This window comes from Chrysochloris asiatica, unplaced genomic scaffold, assembly GCF_000296735.1.
Source record: "Chrysochloris asiatica unplaced genomic scaffold, ChrAsi1.0 scaffold00152, whole genome shotgun sequence".
NCBI lineage: Eukaryota > Metazoa > Chordata > Mammalia > Afrosoricida > Chrysochloridae > Chrysochloris > Chrysochloris asiatica.
The window spans coordinates 4033145-4053182 of NW_006408670.1; the positions used below are offsets into that span (position 1 = coordinate 4033145).

Genomic DNA, 20038 nt, shown 5'->3' on the forward strand with positions numbered 1-20038 from the left:
AAAGCACAGGTAAACATCCTTCTGATATTCTCTGCTTTCAGCCAAGATCCATCGGACATCAGCAATGATATCTCTCGTTCCACGGCCTCTTCTGAATCCATTCCTGCATTATATCTGAGAATATTCTTGTGTTCTTCATCATGTTTCAGTATTCAATATTCTATTGCTGAGAATCCTCCACTAGTTTTAATAGATTTTCAGTGACTAAATATTCAGAAGTAGTCCATCTCTCCATCTTCCTAGTCTGTCTTAATCTCAAAGCTCATCTGAAACCTGTTCACCATGGGTGATTCTATTGTTATTTAAAATACTGATAGCATACCTTACAGAATCACAGCAACATGCAAGCCACCACAGTATGACAAACTGACAGAAAAATGGTCATTGATGCACAGGAGTGTTTAATTTTTTGGAGGGTCCAGTCATCTATTTTGTCTTCTTTTGTTTATGTGTGATATTTGCTAGTGTATATATGCTATGTGTTGGAGTAACTAGGTTAGTCTATGGTTGTTCACTGATGGTCTTTATAGTTCTAGTATTTACATTTCAGTCTTTAATATTTGTTGAACTGTTTTTTTGCACATGGTATGAAACATAGTTCTTGTTTATTCTTCTGCAAATTGGATTTCCAATTTTGCCAGCACCATTGTTGAAGAGACTATTTCTTCACCACTTTGGCCCTTTGTCAAAGATCAGTTTACTGTGTGTGGATGGATTTACTTACGAGTTCTCAATTCTGTTCCATTGATGTAAGTATCTTTTATTATACCAGTACCATGGTGTTTTGTCCACTGTGACTGTGTAGTATATTTTGAAATCAGGGAATGAGAGTCTTCAAATATCTTCTTCTTTAGCAATTATTTTCTTATCTGACATCTCTTTACTTTCCATATAATGTTCATGATCATTTTTCACATCTCTTGAAGAATGACATTGGGATCCAAATTATATCTATAGAGTGCTTTGGGTCGTATTGACATTTTCACAATGTTAAGTCTTCCATTCTATGAACATGGTATATTCTTGTATTTTTGTACATCTCTGTTGATTTTGTAGTTTCTCTATATAGGTTTTTTGTTCCTCTGTTTAAATTTATTTACAAAGGATGTAAATTTTACAGTATTGCATCTAAGTAGTTCATATTTTCCTGATTTATTTTATTGGTTGTCTTTATTAGTATAGAGGAATCCAACTTATTTTTGGATATTGATTTTGTACCCTGCCACTTTACTAATTTTTTCAATGATGTCCAATAATTTTCTCGTTGAGACTTTCAGATTGTTTACGTATAGGATCATATTATCTGGAAAGCAGAGTTTTACTTCTTCTTTGCCATTTTTGATGCCTTAAATTTCCCTTTCTTGCTTTAGCGCTCTGTCTAAGACTGACCTTAATTTTAAAGTTTTTTCTTTAGTATTAAACTTTTTGCTGCTATTTTATATTTTCCATTTCAATTTTTTATAGTTTTTGCTAATTTATAGAAACACCGTTGTTTTAAATTTATTTACTCTGTAGCCCACAAATTACTGAATTCAATGATTAGTTCTAGAATTTTTTTCTAGATTTCTTTGGTTTTATACAAAAACTATTATGTCTTTTATGAATAAAGGCAGGTTTATTTTCCTTTTTTTAAATTGTAGGAGCCCTGGTGACACAGTATGCTAAATATTAGGTTGCTAACAACAAGGTTAGTGGTTCAAACGTACCAATTCTTTTGCAGGATAAAGACGAGACGGTCTGCTCATGTAAACCCTTACAGTCTAGGAAATCTTTAGAATTGTCCTACTCTGTTATATAGGTGTTTTTTTTTGTTTGTTTTTTTTTTAAGTTTTTATTGTGATTTGAGTGAAAGTTTTAAGGGCAGACCATCTTTTACATTCATCAAATCATGTATTTTGTTTCATTACAATGATTATAATCCCCTCCATGTACTAACAGTTAACAGTATTTCTCTCTATTCATTTTAGCTCTCTCTCTTTCTCTTTTTTTTTTTTAAACACTCAGGCATATATAATAATTTAAACCACCAAAGGGCACATTCTGCAAGCCTGTCTCCTGGCCACCAGCTCTCAGTCCCTCTCTTTCCATGAATCTAGAGTCCTCAGATGCTCCCTCTTTTCATGTTCTCATCTCTGCCTCCATCTCTGGTGTTGCTGCTTCTCTGGATTGGGTCCCACATTCCACTTGTGCTCTTCTCCCTTGATGGTCCAGGGTCCTCTGTTTCTGGACTGTATGATTAACTACTCCCCCGTTTTTGTTACAAAACTTCTACCTTTACAATTATGACAGTCTCAGTTTGTCATGGTAACAATTATTAGATCATAAGAATCTTATCCCCATCTCTTTTCACCAGACCCATCTAGACAAAATGAAAACTTTTTCAGTTTTCATCTTTCACACTCTAAAACTAAACTCCCTCTTGAAAATTTCTAAGCCAGTCACTTCATGCCTCTATTGCCCCTCATTTTAGCTAGTCAATGTCTAAGTTGTGTGTCCCTATCTACTCTGTATACAAAGGGGATAACATTGATACTTGATGGATGATTCCTTCCCTCTTTGTTGGTCTTTTGAACTACTACCTCCATGAGTATAGGTCAAATTCATCAAATTGTTGCAATTTACCCTCATTTTCTTTATATAAAAAAAATTTTTTTAATCATCCTCTAGATGAATTCTGATTATCAAATCACCAAGGCTAGGTCAAATGGATACTATCTACAAGTTTGGGTGTTCTTGTTATATAAAGTTTTGGTTTTGGGTTTCTTTGTTTTCTTATGTCTTCTGTAGCTCCTTACCACAAACTAGGTGGATTGGTGTTGGTGGTGGTTGTATGTTGTTGAGTCAGATCCCACTCATGGCGACCCTGCTAGTGTTTCTGAGGGTGTAAATTTTACAGTAGCAGAAAGATGGCATAGAACAATAGAAATGAATTTTCTCACTGTTCTGAATGCCAGAAGTCTGAAATCAAGGTCTTGACAGTACCATGATCCCTCAGAAAACTCTATAAAAGAGTCCTTTCATGTCCCGTTTTAGGTTATAATGGTTGCCAGAAATCCTTGCCATTCCTTTGATTGTAACTGCATCACTGTAATGTGTACATGCAACATCATATGGCATTTTAATCTTTGTGTATTTTCTGCACAAGCCCTTTTTATAAGGATGTAAATAATTGGATTTAGGGCCCAACTTAATCCAGTATAATCTCACCTTAACCTAACTAATTACATCTGCACACTTTACCAAGAAAGTCACATTCTGAGATTTCAGATAAATGAAAATTTGGGAAGATGCTATTAAACCCAGTATACTTTCTGTTTTCTTTTCCAGTTTCATTGAATAATAAATCAAGTACAGTGCTAACTAAGAGTGATAAAAGAAAGCATCGTTATCTATTTCCTTATCCTAGGAGAAATAGTTAATTATTTCATTGTTAAAAATGATGTATCAAAGGTTTTGCTCACTTAAGATTTTATTGGAGAAAGTAATGTGGGGAAAAAGAAGCCCAGAAAATACAAGAGATAACTGATAAAGTTATCAACCTAGAAAATTCCAACACACATAAAGAAAAACAGTGGCCCAACTAAATGAACAAGATGAAGCGAGTGAAATTGCATCTATGAAAGCCTAAACTTCATCAAATAACTAAGGGAAAATATCATTTCAAGGGGTAGCATATGATCAAGAACTGATGGTACTTAAGGAAGAAGTTCAAGCTGCACTGAAGACACTGGTGAAAAACAAGGCTTCAGGAAATGACAGAATAAAAATTGAAATATTTCAACAAATGGATGTAGCACTAGAAACACTCACTCATCTGTACCAAGAATTTTCGAAGACAGCTACTGGTCAACTGATTTGAAGAGATCCATATTTGTACCCATTCCAAAGAGAAGTGACTCAATGGACAATATCATTAATATCACATGAAAATAAACTTTTGCTAAAGATAATACAAAAGTGGCTGCAACTATACATTGGCAGGAACTGCCAGAAATTCAAGCTAGATTCAGACAAGGACTTGGAATGAGGGATATCATCATTGATGTCAGATGGATCTTGGCTGAAAGCAGAGAATATCAGAAAAAAAAAAATGTTTACTTGTGCTTTATTGGCTTTCAACGTGTGGAAAGTAACTAACATTGAGAAGAATGGATATTCCAGAACACTTCGTTGTGCTCACGAGGAACCTGTACATAGAACAGAGGCAGTTTTTAGAACAGGTCAAGGGGATGACGAATGGTTTAAAATCAGGAAAAGTATGTTCTAGGGCTATATTCTTTCACTATACTTAGTCTGTATGCTGAGCAAGTAATCTGAGATACTGGATTATATGAAGAAGAATGTGGCATTGAAATTGTAGGAAAACTTATTAACAACCCTAAATATATAAATGATTCAACCTTGGTTGCTGAAATTGAAGAGGACTTAAAATAATTACTGATAAAGATCAAAGACTACAGCCTTCAGTATGGATTGTGCTCAATGTAAAGAAAACTAAGATCCTCACAACAGGACCAGTAAATAACATGATAAATGAAGAAAATTTGAAGTTATCAAAGATGTCATGTTGCTTGGATCCAAAATCAACACTCATAGAAACATTGGTCAAGAAATTAAATGAAATATTGCATTAGGCAAATCTGCTGTATGAGACTGCTTGACAGTATTCATGAGCAAAGATATCAGTGTTCAAGAGCAAAGATATCAGAACTAATGTATTTCTCACCCAAGCTTCATATTCATGTGGAAATTGGACAGTGAATAAGGAAGACCAGAGAAGAACTGATTACTTTGAATTATGGTATTAGAGAAGATTATTAAAATTACCATGAACTTTCAGAAGAACAAACAAATCTGTGCTGGAAGTACAGCCAGAATACTCCTTAGAAGCCAAGATGGTGAGACTTTGTCTCTCTTAGTTCTTCCAGTCCCTGGAAAAGGAAGACCCTCAAGGAGATTGACTCTGTGGCAGCAGTGTTGGGCTCAAACTGAGAATAGCACAATGTTTCATTCTAGTGTGCATAGGGTTGCTATAAGTCAGAGCAGACTCGATGGAACTTAACAACAATGACCTTGGAAAATACAAAGATGATGTTACCAACCATCACTTCCATAGAACTCTATAATTCTCTGCCAGGTTTCATAATTAATTGCAATGGTCACTCATAGCTCAGAGAATATACTCACATTTGTTAGGTTTGTTAGAGAAATAAACAGGTTACAATTCAGGGTCAGAAATGTTCAGGGCACAGTTCTTCAGTCAGGACAACTTCTCCTCAGCCATGCCCCAAATCAGGCCTTTCTCTGCCTGGACAATATTACACAGCACTTTTAGGGCTGCTAATAAATGCCCACTGGGCACACCACTCAACCATAAGCCTCAACCTGAAGACACTTGGTTGTTGCTATCCCAGTTAAGTTTCTGGAGGCACCCATTCTGTAAGCCAGCTGCCTGCCCAAAGCCATTCAGTCTTACTCCATGGGATATGAAACCTACTGTTCTAACTTTTTCTATTGGTTCTGGTGCTGTTGCTCCTCTGTCACTCCTCTGGTGTCACAGCTTTCTGTACCTGGTTCGAGGAGGTTCAGTATACAAGGATGTCAAGGGCCAAAACAAAGACACCACTCTAGGCTTTTCTTCTTTGATATCAGTGAGATGCCCCGTTCCTGCTTCTGAGAGACTCATTTAATACATGTTAGAATTACAAAATTTTGCAATCATTATTAACCCTCTCAACAATTAATACTGAATCATATCAGCATCTTCCCACATCTTCTATAGCCAGACCCATCAGGAAAAATTAGAAATGTAAAAACTGAAAGAAACAATGACTAAAACAAGAAGCACAATGGACACAATAGACAACAGATTTTATCAGGCAAAAAAATCAGTGTATTAGTGTATAAGAAAGTCAAAATTATAGAGACAGAACAGAAGCAAGAACAGAGGCTGAAGACTGCTGAACACAATTTATGAGACAGCATGAAGTTATCTAACATGCATATGAGGATTCCAGAAGTAGCTAAGACAGAAATAGCAACAGAAAGGAAAAAAATAATGAAGCTGATAAAAGACATGAATCTGCAAATCCAAGCTCCTCAAAGAACTCTAAGCAGGGTAAACCCAGAGTGCTACATCATAATCAGACCCTCAAAAAGTAATGATAGAGAAGACTCTGCAAGCAAGAGAGAGAAGTGGAACAGATCTCAAATAAGAGTAAGTACTGATTTTTCTTCAGAAATATTGAAGGCTAGAAGACAATGGAATGATATATTTACAATGCTGAAAACAAACAACAACAACAAAACTGTTAGCGAATAATGTATACTATACCCAACAAAACTGCCCTTCAAGAGTAAGGGTGAAATGAAAACATTCCCACACAATCAGAAGCTGATAGAGTCCATATCCACTAGACTGCTCTATAAAAAATACCAATGGGATCCCTTCAAATAGAAGAGAAATTACACTAGAAAACTAATCAAAGCCATTCATTAAAAGAAAAATCTTGGTGACTTCCGGTTTTGGAGGCAGCAGAAGCAAAGTCAGGTAGGACAGCCTCCATGGGGGGGGGGGGTTAAAAACCTAGAGAAGCTGCTTTCACAGAACAGCTCTAGATCAAGCATAAGGTGCAGGGCGTCAGTTTCCAGCACCCACCAGTGGGAAAAGTCACTGTATAAAGGAAAATATTGTGATTTAGGAATCAATCAGGACACGGGACTCCCTCTGCAGTAACCCCACCAGGGCTGAGTTCAGAGGGCGGGGCCACAGTGAACTGGTGCTAAAATAGGTGCAGCGACATTCTCAAAAGGAGGTGTGGGAGAATTCTACACTTTTTTTCCTCCTCTTCCCTGTTGCATGTTTTCTGCCCAGCCTGGACGCCTTTAGGCAGGTGGGCATGCACCCCAAAAAAAGTCCAGCATTGAGCCCACAGTGTTCCCATGGCACAGTAAAAAAGAGCCTCATTGGTCCCACAGGCTGATTCTTTGGCATCTGCTCATGATGTCTGAATCTGGGGACCAGCCCTAAAGTTAACTTGTGCAGGTTCCTTTACTCATGACCACCCAGCAAGAATAAAGCAGGTCTGGCCAGATAGAAAAACCGTATGAACACTCTGTAAAACCCCAACATGAAAAGACTCAACTATTTTGAGAATTACACTGCGCACACGCAGATACCTAACTGATCTTCAGGACAAAAAATAGTACACAACCTTTCTCCCATTAACTTCTCAATATCTACATGCACAACTCTATGGTGGTGACTAGAGGAGGGCCCTGAGCAAGTAGACACCCCCACCCACTGCTGGAAGTTTCTATGGTGCATGCACAATATCTGCGCAGCAAAGGCAACTGGCCAGTTGGCTACGCATTTTTTTTGTTTTAGAGTGGTGGTTTTTGTCTCTGCTTTTATATTCTTTTGTTTTTAGTCCTTTTGATCACACCTTTTCCCTGGAGGTGGGAGCTTTTTCTCCCTATATTACTCAAGAAGAGACAGCAATCGTGGACATATAACCAAGCTACAACCATACCCCATAATATTCCACCACTGAGACAAGACCCAATAACAGCTGCTAGGCATTACACACGAAAAGAGAAGTCTATCTCCTGATCATAGCCACCAGGAGACACTCAGTAAGCTTAACAACACAAAACAAACATCCATTTAAGCATTAAAAACCCACCTAACTACCAAAAGTGGCAAAAGAAAACACAACAAAAGATCCCAAAACATGTCCAAAAACAGACAACAGTAACTGAGACAAATGAGCTGGAGGCAGACAAAGGCTTTCCAGAAGAGGAAGAGCAGGTTTTGGAACTGCCTGAGAAGGAATTCAGAAGAATGATATGGAATCAATTTCAAATGCTCCAAAAAGGGAAAATAAGGAAGGAATCAGGGAAGTACTACAGAAGCAATCAAACAAGATCGATACAACATTGGAAACAATTCAAAACCTGAAAAAGAGGTCCAGATGATTAATAATAAAATATCAGAAATGGACAATACACTGAAAGGGGAAAGGAGCAAAATTGAGGAGATGAAAGCCAGAACCAGCGAGCTGAAAGACAAATCTCTCAATACTGCTAAGATAGGAGAGCAAGGAGAAAAAAGGATAAAAAATCTGGAGAGAGTCTAAGATTCATGTTGTATAACATGAAGAGCAATAATTTAAGAATTATTGACATTCCAGAACAGGAAGAATCACAGAGGAGATAGTTGAAGAGCTTCTGGAAGAAAATTTCCCTAAGATCTTGAAAATAAACTTTCAAGAAGCTGAACGTAACCCATAAAGGATAGACCCCAAAGGAGTATCACCAAGACATATCATAATCAAGCTCTCCAAAATCAAAGAAAATGAGAGAATCCTAAAAGCAGACAGGGAAAAGAGAAGTGTTACTTACAAAGTCAAGTAAATCAGATTGAGCTCTGACTTCTCAGAAGAAGCCACGCAGGCAAGAAGACAATGGGGAGACACATATAAAACCCTAAGAGAAAAAAAACAAAAAACTACCAACCAAGAATCGTCTATCCAGAAAAACTCTCAATCAAAAGCGATGATGCAATCACAGCATTCCAGGATAAGCAGAATCTAATAGATTTTGTCACAGCCAATCCAGCACTTCAAAACATCCTAAAGGGAGTCTGTTGGACTGAAAACCAAGAAGAACAGACAATAACCAGAGATTGTCAGGTGTGGCAACACCACCTGAAACTCAGACCACAGATAACAGAGTCTAGAACAGAACAAAATTACAACAACGAATTCAAAGGAGCTGGGAAGTCAACCAAGATCAAAATAATAGTAATGTCAAAGAAGGGAAAACTATAGTTACAGAGATCCAGGTGAGGAGGAGGTCAGGTAGATTAAAGGATACAATAGACTGTGTTTAAATGGAGGGAAATGTTAATAGACTATAGGGTAACCCCAAAGAAAGGTAATACTTCACAACTTACCATGAAAATAAACATCCAAGCAGAACAAGGAAACATGAAAACTAAGAAGAAACCAAAAAGAAATAGCACAAAAAAACACAAAAACTCAGCACAAGAAGGCATGCAGAAAAAAGGAATGAACAGCACTACCAAAAATTACCATAATGACAACAATTAATTCATACTTATCAATAACTACATTGAATATCAATGGATTAAATGCACCAGTGCAGATATAGACAGTAGCAGAATGGATAAGAAAACAAGACCCTTCAATATGCTGCCTGCAAGAGACACACCTTACATACAAAGACAAAAACAGACTAAAAGTAAAAGGATGAAAAAATATATATCAAGCTAACTGCAATAATATACAAGCAGGAGTGGCAATACTGATCTCTGATAAAGTGAACTTTAAGACAAAAACCAGCATAAGAGATAAAGAAGGACACTGTCTCATAATCATAGGGTCAATTGAGCAAGACAACATAACCATAATAAATATCTACACTCCCAATGAAAGAATACCAAGTAATATAAAGCAAACCCTACTAGAATTGAAGAAAGAAATTGATAAATCTAAAATTATATTGGGAGATTTTAATACGCCACTTTCGAAAAGGGTCAGAACAACCAGAAAGAAACTCAACAAAGTTACAGAGGAACTAAATCAACCAACTTGACCTCATAAATGGTTACAGATCATTCAACCCAACAACAGCACAATACACATTCTTTTCCAGTACACATGGAACATTGTCCAGAATTGACCATGTGTTAGGTCACAAAGCAAACTTCCATAAATTTACAAACATCAAAATACTACAGAGCATCTTTTCAGATCACAATGCTATAAAACTAGAAATCAACAATAAGAAGACCAAGAAAATAAAGTTGAATATATGGAAACTGAATAACACTCCGCTGAAAAGCGACAGGGTAAAAGAAGAAATTAAACGTGAATTCACAAAGTTCCTAGAAACAAATGAGAATGAAAATACAACATACCAAAATATTTTGGACTCGGCAAAAGCGGTGCTTAGAGGACAATTTATTTGAATAAATGCGCACATCCAAAAAGAAGAACTAAAATTAACACATTAACACAGTATCTCCAACAGTTAGAAACAGACTAACAGAAGGAATATCCAGTCACCAAAAGAAAAGAAATAAAGAAAAAAGCAGAAATAAATGAGATGGAAAACAGTAAAATTATAGAAAGAATCAACAGGACAAGAAGCTGGTTCTTTGAAAGGATTAATAAAATTGACAAACCATTAGCAAACCTAACAAAAGAAAAGAGGAAGAAGACACAAATAGCTCGCATTAGAAACCACATGGGTGATGTCACAAAGAAACCAAACAAAATCAAAAGGATAATAACAGAATACTATGAAGAGCTGTACTCCAACAAATTCGAAAACTTAAAAGAGATGGATACATTTTTAGAAAAACACAATTTAACTAATCTTAACAGAGTGAAGTAGAAAACTTGAACAGACCCATAACAAAATAAGAAACTGATCAGGTCATCAAAAACCTCCCAACCAAAATACATCCAGGCCCAGATGGCTTCACGGGTGAGTTCTACCAAACATTCAGGGAAGAGCTGTCACCAATTCTACTCAAATTATTCAAATATAATTCAATCCCAATCCAGATCCCAATGACATTCTTCAAAGAGATGGAAAACACAATTACAAACTTTATATTGAATGGAAAGAGACCCAGGATAAGCAAAGTCGTGCTTAAGAAGAACAAGGTTGGAAGCCTCTCACTCCCCAATTTCAAAATTGACTACATGGCTACAATTTTAAAACAGCCTGGTACTGGTACAATGAAAGATACATAGATCAATGGAACAGAATCGAGAATCCAGAAATTAATCCATCAACATACAGCCAACTGATTTGCGACAAAATGTCTAGGTATATTGCATATGGAGGAGATAGTCTCTTTAACAGATGGTGCTGGCAGAACTGGAAAGTGATATGCAAAAGATTGAAACAAGACCTTTACCTCATGCTCTATGCAAAAACCAACTCAGCATGGATTAAAGACCTAAATGTGAATCCCAAAATTATGAAGGTCATCAATGACTACTAAACATTTTGAAGACTACCAAACATTTTGAAAACTACACAAACAAAAGGAGACAAAATAGATGATTGGGACATAATAAAAATTAAAAACTTATATGCATCAAAAATCTTTTCGATGACACATCAGACAATGGACTCATTTCTAAAATCTATAGGAAACTATAACACCTCTACAAGGAAAAGACAAATAACCCAAATTAAAAATTGGCACAGGACATGAACAAACACATCACCAAGGAGGAAATCCGGACAGCCAACAAACATATGAAGAAATGTTCACAATCACTAGCCATAAGAGAGATGCAAATCAAAACAACAATGAGATATCATCTCATACATACAATAACAGCAAAGATCATAAAAGTAGAGGACAATAAAAGCCAGCAAAGATGCAGAGAGTCTGGGACACTCCTTCATTGTTGGTGGGATTTCAAAATGGTTCAACCACTCTGGAAAGCAATATGGTGCTTCCTCAGAAGGTTGGAAATAGAAATACCTTATGATCCATCAATTCCTCTACTTGGTATTTACCCACAAGAAATACGAGCTATAAAACGAGTTGTTGTTGTTATAGTTGTTGTTGTTATGTGCCGTAGAGTCGGTTCCAACTAATAGCAAGCCTGTACAGGGTTTCCGAGGCTGAAAATCTTTACTGGAGCAGAAAGCCTCATCTTTCTCCCGCAGAACAGCTGGTAGTTTCAAACTGCTGACCTTGCGAGTAGATATATGCAAATCAATGTTCATAGCAGCACTACTTACAATAGCAAAAAGATGGTGACAGCCTAAGTGCCCATCAACAGAAGAATGGATAAACAAACTCTGGTACATACACACAATGGAATACTATGCTACCTTGAAGGGAAGCTGCAAGTCACCGCATATCATAGATGAACCTTGAGGACATTATGCTGAGTGAAATTAGTCATTCACAAAAGGAGAAATACTACATAGGACCATTATTGTAAAAGATTAAGAAAAAGAACCCACCCTAATAGGGGGGGGGGTGTATATATATATATATTTGCTGTTCACCGGGATATATGGGTTGAGGTGAGGAGAGGGAGGATAGAGAAGATAGAGCACAGGGTAGGGAATAGACACAGGATAGCTTGGGTGCTGGGGAGTTGGGGCAATATACAAGAAAGAGGAGGGGAATGGAAGAACAAGGTGGATGGGAGAATAGTTAGGTAGGTTTGCATGGGCTAAGTGGGTCAGAGGTAAATGATGATGTATGCACAACCTTGAAAAAACAGGGCTTCAGTATATGGGGAGGGCATGGTTTGCATGTGTAAAAGAGCAGAATAATGTTAAGATGCTTAGCTGTTTTTTAAACCTTGGTTTCCCTTGCCTACCATTGTAAAATAGACACTTAAGGAGGACAGAAAGGAATGGCCAGAAATATCACCATAGAAAGCTTGTAAGTCTGTCTTCAGCCTATAATGGATTGGAATACCTTAAAGGCGGCTAGAAGTTTCCCAGTGAAGGAGGCTTCCTGTGGAGCCTTTGCATTGCATAAGACCATACATAGGTGGAATCCTGATCCCCATACAGAATCTTCTGAGGTGGGAAATTTCCACTTGAAAGGACAAGTAGACAAGTCTGGAACAGCTAGAAGAACAGAATATACTTCGTTAAAGAAAGACCAGCAGGAAAAATCAAAAACAATAATGGCAGTCTGATTGACTATTTCAAGAACAAACAATGGCTGTTTGCCCAGGAGCCATCAAGGCAAGTGGTCGGGTTCCCTCAGAGCAAACCCCCTTCTTAAGACTCAAGGGGAATACACGAGTACGCATGTGGTTTGGCTGGTGACCATGTTGGTCACTGATAAGGGGAAGAGGGGGAAAAACAGCAGTGAAGTTGGGAGCTAAGTCTGACCACATTCAATAGACTCCTATGTGGAGACCTGGTTGGCCAGCAGTATGGCAAGACCCAGAGACTTCTGGGCCCAGAGACAGTGAGTGACATGGCCACAGAGGACTAGAGCGGAGAGCGAAGCGTCCAGCTGATATGAAGTGAGGGATGATGCACAAGGACACCCATACTTGCAGAAGTACCCACTTGACCTTGCTTCAATGGCTGAATGATCAGAACTGGACTAGAAGAAAAAAGAAGAGGAAAATTAATAGTAACCCACTACAATTTGATGATCTTTACCTATACTTATGGATGTAGTAGATCAAAAGAGGGAACAAATCTTTACAGTGAGGATCACTCCCATTCCCTTGGTACACAGGGTTGACAGGGTTGGGCAACTTAGACATTGGCTACCCAAAATGGGGGCACTACAAAGGCAAGAAGTGACTGTTTTACAAGCTTTCATGAGGGAGCCTAGTTCCATATGGGCAGGGGAAGGTAGAACCTCCACTTAATGATTTCCAACCTATTGGGATTGGACTAATGAAAGGAGATGGGGATATGACTCTTGTGGTACAATAGTGAATAGTTGTTATCAAGACTGACTGTGAGGGTCAGAAATGTAACAAAAGGAGAGGAGTGATTGAATTTGCAGTCCAGAAGTGGAGGTCCCTGGGACCATCAAGTCAGAAGAGCGGAGTGCAGGACGCTACCCAGAGAAGCAGTGAAGCCAGAAATGGAGGCAGGAGACGATGACATGGACAGATAGAGTGGCTGGGGACACTGGACTCGGGGAGGGAGAGGGCCTGTGTGCTGAAGGCCGAGGGGCAGGCTTGTGGGGTGTACCCTTTGGTTGTTTGATGATTCACGGAGGGGATTGTAATCATTGCAATGAAACAAAATACAATAGCATGAATGTAAAATTGAAGTTCTCCCATGCAAACCCACATAATTCACAATAAAAACTAAAAAAGAGAGAAAGATTTCCATTTAGCAAGCACTTATATAAGGACTAGAAATAAGGTACTCATGCTTGATAATTCTGTTTTTCCTTCATACTTTGTATACTTTACACATGTGTATGAAAAATAAGTATAAAATTAATGCTACAGAAAATATTAAATATGTAATAGGTGATAATGACATCAAAATGGGGAGAGAGGAGTTATATAGATAAAAAATTTCTTATATGGTAGTGAAATTAAGTTGGCAACAGCTTACCCTAAAATGTCACAAATGCAAGATGTCAAATGTAATATTCATGGTAACCACTAAGATAGTAACTAAAACGTAGGTACAAAAAGAATAAAAGTGATTCAAAATGGCTCACTAGAGAAACAAAACAAACAAACAACAAACCACAAAAGCTGGCAGTACAATGCTAAGACAAAAAGTGTTGTTACAAAATCATAAAAGCAAACAAACAAAATATCAGGATATTAAACAAAAATATCTGGATGTAAAGCTCTTGTATCTCAACTTATCTTCCATCTAGGTCTATACCCTTCTGAAGTTGGAGTTTTCATTTCTCTAACTCTTCCCTAAAAAATTCTGTGGTCTTCATGTCAAAATGGCAGTTTTGGCATCCTCCAGAGACTCAAAAAATGTTCCCTTTAAATGTTCTCTGAGGTTGGGGGTGCAAAAAGTCTGAAGGGTCAGGATCAGGGGTATAGTGTGAAATGGGTTAAGGTTTTCCAATGAAATTCTCAATGAAATTCCCTTGTTACCTTTGTTATGATGGGGGAAAAAATTGTCTGCGACTTCCCTTGCCTTTTTACCACTAGTGCAGTTTTCAGTTTTCTTAAAACTTCTTCACAATAAGTCCTTGTAATCATCCTGTGTCCTTTGAGAAAATAACTGTCTCTGCACTGAATTTAATTGGCCCAGCAAATCCCCTCAGAAGCCACAATTTTGATGAGACTTTTTTTTTTTTTTTTTAAGGCTTATACTAAGAGAAATGTATCACTGAGACAACTTGTCTGCAGGCATCCACTGATAGCAAACATATTTAAACATGTTTTATTTGGAATAAGCCCGAGCATGTATGAACTGGAACTTTTTTACTTACCCTTTATTCATTTGCTCAGTGAACTCTTCTATTTTAGCAAAGATTGTATGCCTGCCATTCTGGACATATGTGGACACTGTGGATTCTGTTCCCTAGCTAGCTTGTGTCCAACTAATATTTTGAAATATATTTCCTTGTTCTCTAATAAAAAAGAAAATAAAACAGATCACAAAACAAAGCAACAACAATAAATAAACGAAAGTATCTCTCCTAACTTTGGTCTGTTAAGGGATATCTGCCCTAGGTGAAAGTATAGGATGCTGTTAAGTATTTGGTGCACATTCATTTTTCCTTGCACATGTACCAAAGTTGGGGCTTCAAAAAATTCTTGTAAAACTTAAAATATCATTTTTCCATGAATTTTTGAAATCTCCTCATATATTAATTTCTTAGTTCCTCATACACATGGTGTATTTGAAAAGTGCTAAATTATTTTTAGGTTTTTGTAAGTCTATGTATGCTTCAAACACACTAGTTAGTCTCAAGTGATTAATGGTAGCCACAATCTGCAAGCTTTGTTTGCTACCCTAAGGGAATTTGTTGTTGTTGTTGTTAAAGTGCCTTTAAGTCTGTGCTGACTCATAGTAACCCTGTATAGGGATTCCAAGGAGTGGCTGGTGGGTTTGAACCACTGACCTCTCAGTTAGAACCCCAGTGCTTATCCTACAGCACCACATTGAGGCTCACCCTCTTCCATTCTTCAGGGTTTCCCCAGACAAATCATATCATAAATACACTGTGTTTTGTGTGGTCTGACAGCAAAAGTGAAGTCTATTTTGCCCATTTTAGAGGCAAGGAATGGACCCTTTACTTGTGAACTTATGGTTCATTTTCTACAGTTATTGCCACAGTGGCTACCATCATAGCTGCCACTACTGACAGTATAATTAGCATTTTTCTAGCATTTAAAAGCTGCCTTTTTTTTTTATTATTATTATGCATTTGTCTACCTTCTATAGCTTTCTGATTACTGTTTAGCGATCTTACAGAGTTATTTCAATGGATGTTTTCATTGTTTTAGTTGGTAATAGAAATGCTCATGCCACCATCTTCGAGGATGTCTCTGCCTTTCTATTTTGAAATTAAGTTGTTTGTCTTGTTAATTAAATTAAAGATTTATATTTATATATTTCTTGAAAGTCTTCTGTTAGATATATGTTTTTTCAAATATTTTTATCTACCTGGGGGCTTCAAAACACTTATGGAAAATGGAACAAAAAGATGCTGCGATTTTCCCCAAAATTTTTGAAGTCCTCTTGCATATTACTTGTCTATTTAATAATTTTTAAATCATAGTTTTTTAAGTGTGTAATAAATCCATTTTGAAATTTCTTGTCTATTAGTTTTTACTGCCTATTGTTGTGACACTATAGGATAAGCACTGAACTGCAAGCTACAAGGTGAGCATTTCAAATCTACTAGTCACTCTTGGAAACCCTATATAGGGTCTCTATGAGTAAGAACCAAATGGCACGGCACTTAACAACAACGACATGTTTCTCTGGAGCCCCTGGGTAGTGAAAACAATTAATGCACTTTGTTGTTAACAAAAATTTAGAAAGTTTGAGTCACCTTGAAAGAACACTTTTGTGATCTACTTCCAAAAAATCAGCCATTGAAAGCCTATGGAGCACAGTCTACTGTGCTCCACAACAACTGGTTAGTTTGTTGATTTGTTTATCTAAGTTTTGTTCATATCTCATATTTCTATGCATCACGTTATTTTTGTGTGTGTGTGCTTTGATGAGTGTATAAGGAAAATTGCAGATTAAAAAAAAAAACTTTACTTGGAAATCGTTTCAAACTTAGAGAAAAGTTGAAAAATAAGAAAAGCGCAAAGAATATTCATATATCTTTCACTAAGATTCATCTCTTGTTAACATTTCACTCATTTTGTTTTATCATTTGAGTATGCTCACCCTCTTTTTCCTCTCTCCTTCTTTCCCTCTCTTTTTCTCTTTATGTTTACAAACACACATATGTTTTTTCCTCTGTCATTTTTATGTGTCATGCATAAATTCAAGGTTTGATTTCCAAAGGAGATAATGTGAGGCTGTGGATGATGTGATTCTTTCAAACAGATATTTTTTATATTTTGTATTTACCTTTTGACTTACAGCTTGTCTGGCTATATTCAGTATTGTTGTTGCTAAGTGCTGTCAAGTTGTTTCTAACTCATAGCAAACCTGCATAGGGATTCCAAGAAGTGGCTGGTAGGTTTGAACTGCCAACCTTGTGGTTAAGAACCCACTGCTTATCCTACAATGCCACACTAGCATCTGGTAGGATTTATCTACTATAAGTTAGTCTGCCATTGCCAGAAGTAGAATATCTGTGCTGTTTCTTTTTATGATTTAGTATCAAAATCTATCATAGTGTGATTTACTATCATTAGGATTAATGTCCCCTCATTACTCTTCTTTAATTAGAATTTTTTTCTACATGAAATTAATATGTAGGTAAATTAACATATAGGTAATGTGTTGATTCTGTAGTATTAAGTACTGGACTGTGAACCATGAGGCTTTCTGCTCCTGCAAAGATTTACAGCCCTGGAAACCCACTTGATACAGGGTCACTATGATTAAGAACTGACAAGATAGCACTTAAACAACAACATGTAAATGATTGAAATCATTATTATTTTGATATTCTTATAAAAGGAGTCCAGGTGAGGTTCTGTAGGATAAGCACTGGACTGTTAACCACAAGGTCAGCAATTCAAATCCACCAGTCACTCCTTGGAAACCCTATACAGGGTCACTATGATGTGAACTGACCCACTGACTGGCACTTAAAAACAGCAACATATAGGAACGGGATCTGGTTTTCCATTTTCCCACAATTTTTTGGGGGGCCCTCAGTATTCTTTCATTTTCTTCCCCTTTTTCCTCTGCCCACAGCAAGATGGATTCTGGATATACTCTGAATACTGTAATAACCACCTAGATGCATGCATGGAGCTCTCCAAGCTGATGAAGGACAGCCGATATCAGCATTTCTTTGAGGCCTGTCGCCTCTTACAGCAGATGATCGACATTGCTATTGATGGCTTCCTATTGACTCCAGTGCAGAAGATCTGCAAGTATCCCTTACAGCTAGCTGAACTTCTCAAGTACACTGCCCAGGACCACAGGTAAGGTATTGAAGGAGGAAGAAGGGAGAAGGATGAAGTGAACATCTTCCACATGTTGGTCCTTGTTGATAATATATGTCTGTTGCTTTTCTGAGCTTCTTGACTTGGATCAAGCACCCTTTAGTCCTCAAAGTGCATCTTTGCTCTTTAACAGCAGATTTTGCTCAGTGCAATAATGCTTCATTGGATTTCTTGACTGCTAGTTCAATGAGCATTGATTGTGGATCCAAGTAAAATAAAATCCTTCACAATTTCAATATTTTCTTCATTTATCATGTTCATTATATTTAATTTATTATACCCTCAAAAATTCCTACTGTCATTTTCCCCATTTTAAAGATACGAAAACTGAATTTCTAAGAGATTAAGTGATACTTATCAAAGATCTCACTCCTAGTCAGTGGCAAAACTGTGGTTTGATCCCAGGGAGCTTAGTTCCAGATTTTGTGTTCTTAATCACTATGTTACATCAATGTTATATCATATTTGCTTTAGCCAGCTCCATAGGAATAGACAGTAGATGAGAAGGTTAAACTGTTGGATGAGAAGGTTAAACTCAGGGGTCTTTGACTTATTAGATGAGATGTTGTTGTTTGATGCCATTGAGTTGGTTGTCACTCATAGTGCCCCTTTCCCAACAGGACAAAACCTGCCTAATCCTACATCATCCTCACAAATGTTATGATTGAGCCCATTATTGCTGCCACTGTGTCAACGAATTTCATTGGTGTCTTCCTCTTTTTGCTGAATTTCCACTATTCCAAAAATGATGTCTTTCTCCAGGGACTGACTGGTCCCCACTAATAGTATGCCAAAATTATGAGAGATGAAGTCTTACCACCCTCACTTAAAAACTTGTATTTAGAAATTCTTGTTGTATTTCTTCCAAAACAAATTTGTTTGTTCTTCTGGAAGTGTCCATGGCACTTTTGATATTCTTTTCTAACACCATATTCAAATGCACTGATTTTGCTAAGGTCTTCCTTGTTCATTGCCCAACTTTCACATGTATATGAGGCAATTGAAAATATAATGATTTAGGTCAGGTGCACCTTAGTCCTTAAAGTGACCTCTTCAATCTTTAATACTTAAAAGAGGTATTTTGCGCCAGATTTTCAAGATGCAATAAGTTGTTTGATTTCTCGACTGCTTCTTCCATGAGTGTTGACTGTGAATACAAGCAAAATGAAATCTTTTCTCCATTTTTCATGATGTTATTTGTTGTTCCAGTTGTGAGGATTTTTGTTTTCTTTATATTAAGGTACAATCTATACTATACTATAGATTAGTCTTTGATTTATACTTTAGTATACTTTAGTCTTTGATCTTCATCAGTTAAGTATTCAAAGTCCTCTTTGTTCCCAGCAAGAAATGCTGCATCATCTGCATTTTTTTCATCATCTGCATTTTTCAGATTATTAATGAGTCTTCCTCCAATCCTGATGCCACATTCCTCTGCATGTAATCCAGCGTCTCAGATTATATGCTCAGTATACAGATTGAATAAGTAAGGTGAAAGGATGCAACCCTTGTGCACACCATTCATGATTTTAAACCATTCAGTATCCCCTGGTTCTGTTTGAATGCTTTCCTTGTGATCTATATATTGGTTCCTCATTAACACAATTACGTGTTATGTAATACCCATGGTTTGTTTTGATCCACACAGTCAAATGTCTTTGCATAGTCAATAAAGCATAATTGTGCATCAGTTGTTTCAGATTGATGATTTAAATAAGATAGGAGTCTGTTTTTCTCTCATACGAAAGAAGTCTGTAGATGGAAAGCCTGTGTCTGGTCTGGTTATCAGGAATTTAGGCTCCTCTCTGTTTACTGGTGTCCTATCTCTAGAATATGGGCCTTGTCCTTATGATCTGAGATGGTTGCTAGAACTTCAGCCATCACACTTACATTTTTAAAATCAGGATTAAGGGTCAAAG

General features: G+C 37.1%; 1 protein-coding gene across 2 annotated transcripts in view; it reads left to right on the plus strand.

The window, feature by feature from the left end:
- Positions 1–20038, plus strand: part of ARHGEF9 (Cdc42 guanine nucleotide exchange factor (GEF) 9) — a 392374-nt gene that overhangs the window by 254291 nt on the left and 118045 nt on the right. For both annotated transcript variants that reach the window (XM_006870800.1, XM_006870801.1), the window contains exon 5: positions 17866–18098. In XM_006870800.1, coding sequence (XP_006870862.1) covers positions 17866–18098 — 233 coding nt within the window. The remainder of the gene's footprint in view (positions 1–17865; positions 18099–20038) is intronic.